We start from the raw sequence: 13,649 nt of genomic DNA on the forward strand, positions 1-13,649 counted from the left end.
ATATTCATGATGAGCCCTGCCCTCATACTCTGCCTCAACACATAAGTATATTTTGCATAACTTCTCAGTTGAAAAAAATTGGCCTTACCCCTTTGCAATTTTTCACTTTTGTTTCCTTTACTAAATCATAAATTTTATCCTTCCATTTTTATTCCTTCGTCCTTCTGTCAGGTTGCTTTAGAAATGCTGGTTTAGAAACTTGGATGTATCTTAAAATTTTGGTCTTTTGGAACATAAATTGGTTTTTACGGTTGACAACGTAACGTATTGCCTCTGGTGTGAAGATGCATAGCAGAATCTGGAGTCAGTTGAGGGAAATGTGGGAAGAGGAATATGATGTTAGTGAAGGTGGTGCCGAAGGGCACGTTGCCGCGCTCTGCGACTCTAAACCACAGAATATCTTTCCCATTGGTCACTGGATTAATAACAATCAACAGCACATTTTTATTCCCCACTGGGCCAGGACGCTGAAACGAAAAATCTTGTTTCTGAAACCGTCCAACACGTACTTCGGGCATACCGTAATATTAAATCTGGCCAAATTAATTTAGTAAAATCTGTCCCCCGAGAGTGCGATCTTGTTGAATATGCGTGTCTCCGGAGTGCGGGTTGTCTTCAGTCCATCGCTTTCAGTTGTCTGGCTTTGGGAGAGGGGTGGCAGTGCAGGGAACGGCCAGAACGTGGAGACACTGGGTGGCGCCCTGTCCGCTCCCTGGGCTCAGGCTCGCCCTGTGTGGGAGCTCTGCGCCTGGTTCCCACAAACAGGAACAGGTGGCCGCAGACGGGCAGGCAGAAGCGCCGAGCGGAGCCCCGCTTGCATGCTCACCATGGACTCCGCTTCGCTGCACACGCGGACGGCCAGAGTGGACTAAACGCGGGCCGTGCCCCCGCCAAAGCAAGGGAGGATCGTCCTCGTTGCTGAGCTTTTCCGGGGGACTTGGGTTTACGGTTCGAAGCGACCTCGCAGATTTAGATATTATTTATAGATACGTTTCTCTGGAAAGGGGGGAATGAAAGTGACCGTCTGCTTCGCGAGAACCAGGGTGGTTGTCCCTTGCGGAGATGGAGCCATCACCGTGCACAACCTCATCCAGCAAGCCGTCACCAGGTATCGCCGAGCCATCGCCAAGGTGAGTGCGAGGAAAGAGGCGGCTGCGCGGCCGGACGGGGAGGCTCGGATCTGGCTTCGACACAATGTGGCGAGCGGCCGCACGGGCGGGTTCCTTCATGTATCCAAGGAACAGCCGGGAGCAACATGGCGCTCCTTGATAGTCAGGCTGGATACGAGGTTTCACCGTTTAAGGGCGAGTGGAGAATTAGAGGGGGGGGGGGGGAGTATAAACTGGAGAATTCAAGTTTCCTCCCCATCCCCCCCCCCGTCACCTCTCCCAGCCAAGTTTGAGGCATAAAGTTTTAGGTAACTTTGTCTCTCAAGTGGTTTTCCGTTTGCCCCCTTCAACTTTGCCTTTGCGAGACTTTTTAAAAGTATACAGTACTAAGAAGTGAGCAGTGTGGTTTGAGAATTGGGAATTGCAGGGAGGCTGACTCAACTCCAGCCCGAGGCTTTCCCGGGAATGGAGGCCGCGGAAAGTGCCTGCCAAGTGTTTTGACAAGAGTTTCTGGCTTGAACATTTTCAGGCGAATTATTAATCCTATAGGTCAATGGTAATTGTGAGTGAAATCAAACTGCGATGCCCGTTGTGGTTACCGACAGGAACGAATGTCTCTCTCTCTCCCCCACTCCCCATTTCGAAGGAAGCTTGTCACTGAGACGATTGGATTAGCTGGACCTTCCAACCTTGTTTGTAAGGAATCCAGGGCCACATTTTCAAGAGTAAAGTAAAATAATAAAATGCAAGGTTTATACTTGATCAGCGACAAAATGAAGCCCTTAACGTGCTTTAATTTTTACTGGTATCGATGGGTAATTTACGTTCATCGTATTAGTTGATTAGCAACGCGGAATGTTTGCTGTTGCAAACGTTGTAGGCCGGGGTCCACTTTGTTATTAAAAAGTATGAAGAAAATAAACATGCATGCACCTCATTTTCAGGTCCATTAACAGACCATAACTCTTGTTGCGGAGACTTAAACGTTGTTGATATTTCTTAAAAATGAAATGCACTTTTATCCATAGTAATAATCAATATCTGTTCATTTTGGTGTCATTGTGACTGTACGATGAGCTTAAGCAAAGCTCAGACAAAGGTTGCACAATTTTCATGACCCATTCGATTATTTTGAAACACTTTGAAACGTTGTAATTTGATATTGCCATGATGTGCGTTTAAAAAAAATTATTTGATGAAATAATATTTTTTCATTGGGGCAATGCTTTTGCTTTAACATTGGCAGCAATCTTGTGCATTTTTGAGGGAGAGTGGCATGAGATGAAGAGAGGAGGAATTTTTATGTTGACCACTCAAATTCTTTGTTGGAGGAGGAAGTTGAGGTTTGGGTTTGGCTGAATTATTAATGGGAAGAATTAAATTGCTTTCTGAATGGTATAAGACTTAATCAGTAACTCAGATCCAGAGCAGACTACAATCAGATAAAAGTTGCAGCTTGATGTACATCTTTGTCAGGGTATCAATCAAAAAAGCTAATTAGCAAGCAATTATGTGTTATTATTTCTGGATGTAAATTGTGCTTAATTTTGTCGATGTGTGTAGGAAGGCAGCGATTCTAGACTGTACCAGACATTTAAAATACTTCCCCTGTGCAATAAATGTCAAAAGTTTTAAAAATAATTGGCCCAAAAAGTGTTTATTTTGGTTGTTTTTTAAATGTATCAACACCACCTTAATTTGCCACCGAATATAATGATTTGGCAGTACATGTCTGCTCCAGTTATTCTGTGAATTTAAAATTTTCCTCATGGAAAAGTTAACTAGCTTATATTTTAACATCAAAGAACTCAATTCCAATTTGCAACATGCTACGGAGCATTTTGCTGTGTCCTTCCAGCATTCTGTATGTGTTGTTCAAGATTTCCAGCATCTGCAGAAACTCTTGTGTTTGCAATTTTCTAATTATCCTTCAAGATTTGGTGTGAAATAATAAAAAGCTATGTTTAATGTGGTCAACAAACATTCAAAAATTATTGATTGCTGTTCAGGTAGAAAATCGGTTTTATATCTAAATTTTTAATTGATGATAAAGGACAAATTGGTAGGGTTTATATGTAAGTGTAATGAAAATAAATGCAATAAGATGATAAATTGTGCTTAATATTGGCTCAGAAGGAAGGAGCTTGTTAAAATGTAATCTCTACATAAATACAAGTCTCCTGGGATGACTCAAAAACATTTTTCCAACATTACTACTTTTGCAGTACAGCCACCTTTGACAAGTTGGGAATGGTGGCAGTTTTGTGCACAACAAAATCCCACAAAATAGTGAAGTGTGGACTATGTGGTGGTGATGTTGATGAAGCATTTTGGACACTATTGGTGGCCTCATTATTGAGATTTCATTATACAGATTTTCCCATCTGAAAATGACAGCTACTGTTAATTACAGCTGAGTGTATCTCAATGACCATGCGAGAGCGACTAAGTTGCAGGGCTGCACAGAAAGGAGACGGACCATGGGAGTTGTGGAATGGATCTGCTGGACCAAATGGATTTCTACGTTGTTGAAAGTAAATCACATTTAAAAATGCCAATTTGAAATTTTATCCAGGGCAACCCAGAAATGTCCCAAAGGGAAGATTGAGCTTTCAGTAACTGACGTACGCTGAATACAGTGAGCGTTCTTTCTTACTATATGAAATGAAATAATTTGATCAATGAAACAAATTCTGCTTAGATTTGCTGGAATGCATTCAAGTTAGAAACTGTTAGAAATTGTTTCAATGGAAGAAAGAAGATTGCATGAGGGTATAATATTTTATGGTTTGGATGTGTAAATAGTTTCCTTTGGTGAATGGTTTGGGTGAAATAGTACTTAATAATGGGGGTTGGAATGACTTTACATTGCTAGATTCTTTTGAAAGAAGGCCTGTCAGATTGACTGTGCTAGTGTTGCTGCACCCCTCTGATGTTTCATCTAACTGCATTGCTGTTCTCTTCAGGATGTTTAAATTGCTGAATGCCTTGCCGGAAAATAATTTTAACATCAATTCAGTGTCCTCACTTAAGTGAAAGTTAGATGAGTGTTTAAAATTTTTTTTAAAAACTGAATACTTAATATGATACCCAATGTGTACATGTCTGTGGTCATTATTTTCCAAGGCCCACTTGGGTAGATGTCACCTCAGTATGTACCAACATTATCAGTGGAACTACTGAAAGATAAGAGTGCCTTGCTTGAGTATACACTTGGAAGAAAATTAAACTGAGACTAAGTTATTTAGATAAACAGCAAAGGTTATAATATATTGTGTTAAAGTAGCAAATTTTTTTTGCATGAGCACATAAATGACCACACTGCTTACATTTTTAATCATTTGTGATTAGGGTCATAGCAGTTAGCTTTTTGGATTAAATGGCGAAAGATACAGCAAGCTGTTCTTGTCAATGTACTGGTATTTTTGACTTGTTAGGCAGATCTAAAGTAATTTTTTTGGAATTGATGATTAGCATTTGGATCTGAGGCTCAGCTTTGATTTTACAAAATGATTGTAACTTTGAAACCCAGCTTCTGTCCTAAGAATACATAATTCATTTTAACATATTAGGATTACTTGCAATGTATGATTATATTATACCTGAACTCTTGTTCATAATACATTGCTTTGTATACTGTATTTGATAATAATTATACTTGAAATTGCAGCTCTGCAATATTGATTTATGACAATTCCAAACTGCGCTCTTCACCTGCTTGATTTTCACACTCTACAGTCACTAGTAACTTTGCGTTTAATTCTAGGATGTGAACCATTTGGAGGGTTATCTTCCCTTGTGTTTTCTTTGTGCTTTAGTGTATCTTGGCTTCCTAAAACCAGTTGGTTTTTTACATGTATACTTCCCCTGAAAGATTATTTGACACTGTAATGAATGGATCACTCTTCCAACACGTCTGTGCTCCAGAATTATATTTTAGTTGCTTCAAAATGTAGTCTTTTTTTTTGAGTTAATTTCTCTACTAGTAAGTTAATTTGTTAGCAATTAGTTGGTTTCAATGCACATACGTTATTTTTGTCTCCTAATATCCATCAATACATATTACACATAATCAATGCCCACTTTACACAATACACCAACTGTTCAGAGTTGTATTCCAGTCCAGAGGGAAAGCTGCAAGGCAAAATAACTGGGCATATTAATTTGGTTCCCTGTCATCGTAGATGCACAGGATGAAATAAAGCAGTTCCATTCATTGGGGTCACTTTTTGGTCCATGGGGGTGAAAACATTAAAGTGATTAGCACAAACTGATACCAAAACTGGTTTCTGTCTCTGTTTTGCCTCAGCTATTATCTTGATTGGATGGAGAACAGGCTAACTGGGTAATTCTTGTACTCATTTTCACCGAGTTGACATTGCAGTAACCAGAATCATGTTTTAAATCACAATGATTGGTGGAATAATACTTCCTTTTAACGTTTGAAAGAATAACAGGTTGTTGACAATATGGATAGTTGCTTTATTTTGCTCCAGTTGCATGGAATTTCTCAGGCACATAATTAAGGAACAACGAAAATTAGTTAAACCATCTGTTCAATTGCTTCTGGTAAACATGTTTAATTTTAATCCGGTGGTCTATCCATATTGATTAAATGTCCTGAAAACCTCATTAAACTGTAATGTATTTTGATACTCACTCCATCCAGCCGCCATCCGTCTACTGCTCAGCACAATTGAAATGCTTGATTTCTTCATTCATGCTACCAAAATGTAAGTGTATAGACTTACAGAAGGATTGTGTATTAAATCCTTAGAAAGAAGTGAAATAGCATAAGAAGATATCGAATAATTGAGTGGAGTTTAAAAAAAACTGTCAGGGAAGAAGACCCTGATGGAGTTATCTGTAGGCTTTGAAACTGTAGTCAGAATGTGAGATACAAATTACAACAGAAACTAGAAAAGGCATGTAAAAAGGGCAATGTTATGATTGTCTTTGAACATTCCAATATGCAAGTGGATTGGGGAAATCTGGTTGATACTGGATCCCAAAACAAGGAATTTGTAGAATGCCTACAGGATGGCTTTTTAGAAGAGTTTGTGGTTGCACCCACTAGGGGTTGGGTGTTGTGCAATGAACTAGATTGGATTAAGACATGGCAGTGATCATAATATGGAATTTGCCCTGCATTTTGAGATGGAGAAGTTAAAATTGGATTTATTGGTATTATAGTTGAGCAAAGGGAATTACAGAGAACTGAGTGAGGAGCTGGACAGATTTGATTGTAAGGGAACACTGGAATGGATGATGACAGCAGTGGCTGGAGTTTCTGGGAGTAATTCAGAAGACAGGGGATCGGTTCATCCCAAAGAAGAAGAAGTGTTCTAAAGGGAGGATGAGGCAACTGTGGCTGACAAGTGAAGTCAAAGATTGTATTAAAGGGAAGGATTGCATACAATATAGCAAAAATTAGTGGGAAGCTGGAGGAATGGGAAGCTTTTAAAAACCAACAAAAGACAAAAAGAACAATAAGGAGAGAAAAGATGAAATAAGAAGGTAAACTAACCTATAATAAAGGTTTTTTTTAGATGTATGAAGAATAAAAGAGCCAAGAGTGGACATCTGACCACGAGAGGATTATGCCGGAGAGGTAGTAATGGCGAACAAAGAAATAGGGGACAATGCTTTAGTATTTTACATTAGTCTTTGCTGTGGAAGACACTAGGAATATGCCAGAAATTCAGGAGTGTTGAAGCAGAAGTACTGTGTAGAAGTAGGAGAAGGTGCTTGGGAAGCTAAAATGTCTGAACCTAGATAAGTCACCTTACCAAGATGGACTACACTTCAGGGTTCTGAACAAGATAGCTGCAGAGGTTGTGCAGACGCTAGCAGTAATCGTTCAAGAATCACGAGATTCTGGAATGGTTCTGGAGGACTGGAAGATTGCAAATGTCACTCCACTGTTTAAGGTGGGAGGGAGGCAAAAGACAGGAAATTGTCGGCCAGTTAGCTTGATTTCAGTGGTTGAGAAGATATTGAAGTTCGTTATTAATGATGAGTTTTCAGGCTACTTGGAGGCACGCAACAAAATAGGCCAAAGTCATCATGGTTTCTTTAAGGGGAAATCTTGCCTGGCAGATCTGTTGGAATTCTTTGAGGAAATAACAGGCAGGATAGACAAAGGAGAGTCAATGGATGTTGTATACTTGGATTTTCAGAGGGCCTTTCCAAGGTGCTGCACAGGAGGCTGCCAAATAAAATGGTCCGAGGTATTACAGAAGATTGACTGACCGGCAGAAAGCAAAACGTGGGAATAAAGGGGCTGCCTTCTGGCTGGTTACTGGTAACTAGTGATGTTTCACAGGGGTCAGCGTTGAGACTATTTCCTTTCATGCTATACGTCAGTGATTTGGATGAAGAATTAATAGCTTTGTGGCCAAGTTTGTGGGCAATAAAGTTCAGCTTTCCCTAAGGATTAACATGAAGGTTGTCAGTAGTAAGGAAGGCGAATGCAATGTTAGCATTCATTTCAAGAGAATTTATAACAAAGCAAGAATGTAAAGCTGAGATCTTATAAGGCATTGGTCAGACTGCATTTAGAGTATTCTGAACAGTTTTGGGCCCCATTTGTAAGTAGGGATATGCAGCATTGGAGAGGGTTCAATGAAGTTTTACAAGAGTGATCTTGTGAATGAAAGGATTAACCTATGTGAGTCTGTACTCACTGGAGTTCAGAAGATTGAGGTGGAATCTCATTAAAATGTACCAGATTTTGAAAGGCCTTGATACTGTACATGGAAAGGATGTTTCCATACTAGGATTGCCGAAGACCAGAGGGCATAGCCCAGAATCAGAGGACATCCCTTTAGAACAGAAATAAGGAGACATTTTAGCCAGAGAATGATGAATCTGTAGAATTCATTGCCACAGCTGTCTGTGAAGACCAGGTCACTGGGTATATTTAAAGCAGAGATTGATAGATTTATTATTAGTAAGGGTGTCAGAGGTTATGGGGAGAAGGCAGGAGATAGGGATTGAGAGGGAAAATAAACCAGCCATGATTGAATGGTGGAGCAAACGCAATGGGCTGAATAGTCTACTTCTTGTATATCATTATGGTGTTACTAAAAAGATACAATTTACCAATTATATTTCTGAATCATTTTAATAATGTATTTGAACAGTGATTCAAATTGGGATGTAGAATTGGAGAATGAAGTCTGGTTGTCTTCAAGAGAGTCAACTAATTTTTGTCCCTTTTTTTGTGTAATTAGTGCACCTTTTATGTTTGCTGAGGTCTTATTTCTTCAGATAGTGTATTTTAAGGGGTGCAGCTTTTCTGTTTCTTTCATGTATTATTTTAAAAAGATTAATACCAAAATTACAAGGCAAATATCTTGCCAGTTAAAAAAAAATGTTGCTTTATCTTCATAAATCACGATCTCAGATCCATTACAGTGTATGATGTGTTAAAAATAACTAGTTGAATTAAATTGGCTTGTATTAGATATAACAATTGGAAAATTACATGCAAGAGAGGAAATTCTTTTGTGGTGGTATGCTGTCTTATTTTTTTTCCTCAGACAACTTAAGATTTGGTCGTGTATATTGTTGATTGCTACAGGGAAGGAAACTGATTTCCTCTTAAGATCTCTTTCATCTTCACTTTCTGTGAGTCACTCATTGGCATTTCATCACAGGCTATATAGAGGTTAGTGATCATTGAGGACTGTCATTCCAAAAAGCTTATTCAGTGCCATTTTGTGGTGAGGTTGTTGCAAATCATATTCTATGTCTGGTTATATAATCATCAAAAGTACTGCACAGTGGGAGGCTGCTTGGCCCTTTGTGACCATGTTGTTGGTGGGTTAAGTTTGTAAATTCATTCAGCCATGTTTGTTGCGTAAAGAAATTAGCCGTTCGTTATGCAGGAGTTAAAACTTTTCAATAAACAGTGTTTAGATCATGCAGTGTGAGCAGGAAAACAATACTTATGAGGAAGATGCTTTCAATTCATGTACATGCAGTATATACAGTTGGAGTTCTGTGAGAGAGCAGACCTCCTGAGCAGTGTAAATAGAGCTGGTTGCTAATGAAGACCAGGTTGTACTGCAAGATTGCATTTAAAGACTTAACTCTTTCCTTCCCATTTGCTGTCCCACGTAGCTAGAAGTTTACTCAAGACCATTACTTTAGATTGCTTAAACATGAGTAACAGTGAAGGACTGTGTGAAAATTGCCAGTGCCTTTTTCTATCCGAACACAATTTTGCTCTCTTGCTTATTGTTTCTCCTCATTTGTAGAAAACTCCCTGACTCCTAGGAAGCTCAACGTACCTGAACAATGCAGCTTATTCATGTGGACAGCATAGTCTGTCAAGCATCTTTTTTTATATATATTGCTGTTTGTCTTTCAAGTTCATTAAGATTGCAAATTGTGCTATTTTGTTGCATGAGAGTGTCAGTAATGTGGTTTAGCAATGTCAGAATGGTATGATGATTGTGCTGCTGTGACCAGTACCACCCGTTCCACAACGTGTACAGTAATCCCAGTGTTGGGAAGGCATCCACTGGTTATGAGGTTTATTTTCCAAAGGTCAAGAAAGAAAGCAAAAGGGAGTTTGGTTTATAATTTTTGGGACCTTCTGAGAGATAACATGGCATAATTGTCTGTTCATTTTTTTATTCTGAAGTGTGTGAAGTAATATGAATGGCATTGATTAGGGAATGATGTGCAAATTTATGTGCTGCTGGTAAGCAGTGTTTGTCTTGTAATTTGTTCATTACACATATGTACCTGAAAGTAAAAATTATTACATACCATTAATATAATGAAACTGTAATATGTGCACGGTAACAAAAGGAGCACAACATTGGGAGAATACCTGAAACAGTTGCTGAACAGCAGCAGGCAATGGCAGGCTTTCAGTCTCCATCTATGATGCCATGTTTGGATTATCTATGTCCTTAAATTTAGCCAACTCACCTGCTGAGACCCAGTGACGGCAGAATTAAGACCATAAAGATAAGGAAAGTGTAGCATTTGTGCATTGTTGTTCGATTTTCCCCAAAGTTTTCACTACTTTACATTTTATTAGGTTTTATGTAAGGTATAAAAACAATCTGAATTATAGACTTGTTCTGGTGTTAGAATTTCATCTGCAATGATCTTTGCAAACTCATCAGTGAAATTCCTGCACTCATGATGAACTCGCCGATTTCATCCTCTTTGCCTCCAACTTTCTCCCAGCCCTCAAATTCACCTGGTCCAGTTCTGACCCGACCCTTCCCTTTCTTGATCTCACTTTCTCTATCTCCAGAGATAGCTTATCCAGTGATGTCTATTATAAACTAATGGAATCCCATGGCTACCTAGACTATACCTTGTTACACCCTGTTAGTTGTAAAAATGCCATCCTCTTCTCTCAATTCCTCCGTCTCTGCTGCATCTGCTGTCAGGATGAGGCTTTTTATTTTAGAATGAAGGAGATGTCCTTCTTTTACAAAGAAAGGGGCAAAAATTCTTTTTCAAAGAAAGGATAACTAGGGATAGAGTTCCTCTTGTCCTCACCTGCCACCCCACCAGTCTCCGCATCCAGCACATAATTCTCCAAAACCTCTGCTACCCTCAACTGGATCCTACCACCAAACACATCTTTCCTTCCCCCCCACTTTCTGCTTTCTTCAGGGATCTCTCCTTAGCGACTCCCTTGTCCATTCGTTCCTCCCCACTGATCTTACTCCTGGCACTTAACATTGCAAGTGGAACAAGTGCCTCACCTGTCCCTGCACTCCCCCCTCCCCCCCCCCCCCCACTGCTATTCAGGGCCCTAAACAGTCTTTTCAGGTGAGGCGACGCTTTACCTCTGAGTCTGCTGGGGTTCATATACTGCGTTCAGTGCTTCTGGTGTGGTCTCTTATATATCGGTGAGACCCGACATAGATTGGGAGACTGCTTCACCGAGCATCTACAAGAACAAGTTGGTCTGATATATACTGTCTGCCAGATCAAGCGGGATCTCCCAGTGACCACCCATTTTAATTCCCGTTCCCATTCTGATATGACCTCCTTCACTGTTGGGATAAGGCAGTTGGAGGAACATTGTATTCTGTTTGGGGAGCCTCCAACCTGATGGCATGAACATCGATTTTTCTCAAATTTCCAGTAATGCCTCCACCCCCCACCCTTCACCATTTCCCTTCCCTTGCCCTTCTCTCATGTTATCTCCTTGCCTGCCCATTGCCAATTTCTGGTACTTTACCACCACCACCCCCACTTCTTCTTTCTTCCATTGCCTGCTGTCTCTTTCACCAATCAACTTCCTAGGTCCTTGCTTCATCCCTCCACTTCCAAGTTTCACCTATTGCCTGGTGTTTCTCTGTCCCCTCCCCCCCCCCCCCCAACTTTTCAAATCTACTCCTCAGCATTTTTTCTCCAGTCCTCCCAAAGGGTTTTGGCCCAAACGTCAACAGTACTTTTTCCGTAGATGCTGCCTGGTCTGCTGAGTTCCTCCAGCATTTTTTGTGTGTTGCTTGGATTTCCAGCATCTGCAGACTTTCTCTTGTTTTTCATCAAATTTATCTGCTGTGTTGATCATCTGATGCTTTATAACCGTAGAAATATTGAAAACCTGCAATACAATACAGGCCCTTCGGCCCACAATGTTGTGTCGAACATGTACTTATTTTAGAAATTACCTAGGGTTACCCATAGCCTTCTATTTTTCTAAACTTCATGTACCCACCCATCCAGGAGTCTCTTAAAAAAACCCTATTGTATCTGCTATTATGTTTATAATTTTTTTTTACAAAACTTTCAAAGTTTAATGCTGTTCCTGCTGAATATTCACAGTGACCTTCAATTTTCGGCTTGTTGTGATAGATCCATGCTTGTTTCATGGTCAGCATACTGTTAAGTGGAATATGTTCACTCCGTTGATGAATCCATTCTTTCAATACATGATCGAGCTCTTCATTTTTTTGCTTCAGGTAGTGTTTTACTGTTTGTCATTAATTTTTGTTCATTACATAAGTGAAGTCACTTACAGAACTGTCTGGTGCGCAGAGACCTGTAGATCACCTGGGAAACTTCCGAGCACTTTGCAGAATTTTCCATTAGCAACATCATGTCTGTGCTCAAAAAGTTTCGGTTTTAAAATTTTGGAATTTCGGATAAGGGGTACTCAACTTGAATTTTTGGAAATGTTTTTGTTCTGTTTGGTTGTGATTTTATAATCACTATCCTATTTAATTTGTTTTGTATTCAATACTTTGACTAATGATAAATGAGGCAATGCATCACTTTAACAGTTATCTGATAAATAGATTGTCTCTCAAGGGGAAAGAATTGTTCAGAAATACTTGTCACCAGGGCAAAAGAGTTAAACATACAAACCACTCATATGAAAGTTCAACTAAAGCAATGACAGACATTAAATTAGGCTCAGCTAGACTTTTATTTTTTCTTGGGGCACACAAGTTACCCCTTTGTTAACTCGTGTTTGAAAAAGAATTTACATAAAATGCAGCTGGTGGAGCTGGAGCTTGATTATGTATTTGCCTTAAACATGGCAGACAAGGGATGAGTATTTTCAAAGCAGACTTGGCAAAAATACTTGAGCTAGGATTGTTGGGGATGTGTACTTAGCCACAGGAAGTTTGTTATTTGTAAACTTGGAACTTTTAGGTTTGTGGGCTAGTTCTTCTCACTATAACACCAAAATTGAGAGGGGTTTAAAAGCAATTTTGTTCAGGAATTCAAATCCAAGGATTTGGAAGTGAAGTTTAGCAGTTTGTGAGTTTGAAGATGAAGTAACAAATGACATTGTGGAAGGATGGCTGGGGATGTCTTTAGGGGATAGTGATATGCTCTCTGTTGCTCAGTTTGAATGACACCAGCACAACTTGGCCTTAAACAAAAACTGGATGTAAGAGTTTCTGGTGGAGGAGGGTAAGGATGCCCATTCTCAATGAGAAAACAGGATTCGATTGGAAGTATCTTTCTGGGACCCAATAAGAACGGAACATGAAAACTCTAATTGGAGTTGTATTCTATTCAGAAAAGCCATTTTCTTATGTTGCTGGAAATTGGTCATTATAAGTTCAGGTCCTCTCTCTAAATGACCTAACCTCTCTCCTTGACCCTTTCACCTTCAATGCAATCATGCTAGAAGTATTGGTATGTCCTGAGTGTTCAGCTGTATTCAGAACACAACCCAATGAAATGTAATGTGTCTGAGAGAGCAGGATGAAGATTGAGAGCCTCACCATCTAATCATTGAGTGACTCGACCTTCAGCAAGCATTGGTTTGGATTGAAGCTGTTGCAACAATACTCAAGTAACTTGAAGCAGTTCAGAGTGAACAGTTGTTGGCCTTAATTGGGCTTGAAGAAGTGCAACAATGCAATGGAAATGCTATCACCTCTCTGGCTTGATTGCTACAATCCAAACAAGCAGACATGAATTTGAAATTCAATTTATTTAAATTTTACATCCATCCCTCAATGTGAAGGAGTAAAAATCTTTGCATTATGACTGTGTTGCAATGTACAGACAGGCGAAGTCTAATGGCTTGAAGAA

At 39.7% G+C, this 13,649-nt stretch overlaps 1 protein-coding gene across 4 annotated transcripts in view; it reads left to right on the top strand.

Annotated features, from left to right (window-relative positions):
• The first annotated feature begins 635 nt into the window (after positions 1–635).
• pard3aa (par-3 family cell polarity regulator alpha, a) overlaps positions 636–13,649 on the top strand; it is an 850,778-nt gene continuing 837,764 nt past the window's right edge. For 2 of the 4 annotated variants that reach the window (XM_059971936.1, XM_059971937.1), the window contains exon 1: positions 636–1,130. In XM_059971936.1, coding sequence (XP_059827919.1) covers positions 1,011–1,130 — 120 coding nt within the window. In that variant the 5' untranslated portion in view covers positions 636–1,010. The remainder of the gene's footprint in view (positions 1,131–13,649) is intronic. The other 2 variants (XM_059971939.1, XM_059971938.1) reach the window with 2 other exon arrangements.

This window comes from Hypanus sabinus, chromosome 6 (assembly GCF_030144855.1).
Source record: "Hypanus sabinus isolate sHypSab1 chromosome 6, sHypSab1.hap1, whole genome shotgun sequence".
Classification (NCBI taxonomy): domain Eukaryota; kingdom Metazoa; phylum Chordata; class Chondrichthyes; order Myliobatiformes; family Dasyatidae; genus Hypanus; species Hypanus sabinus.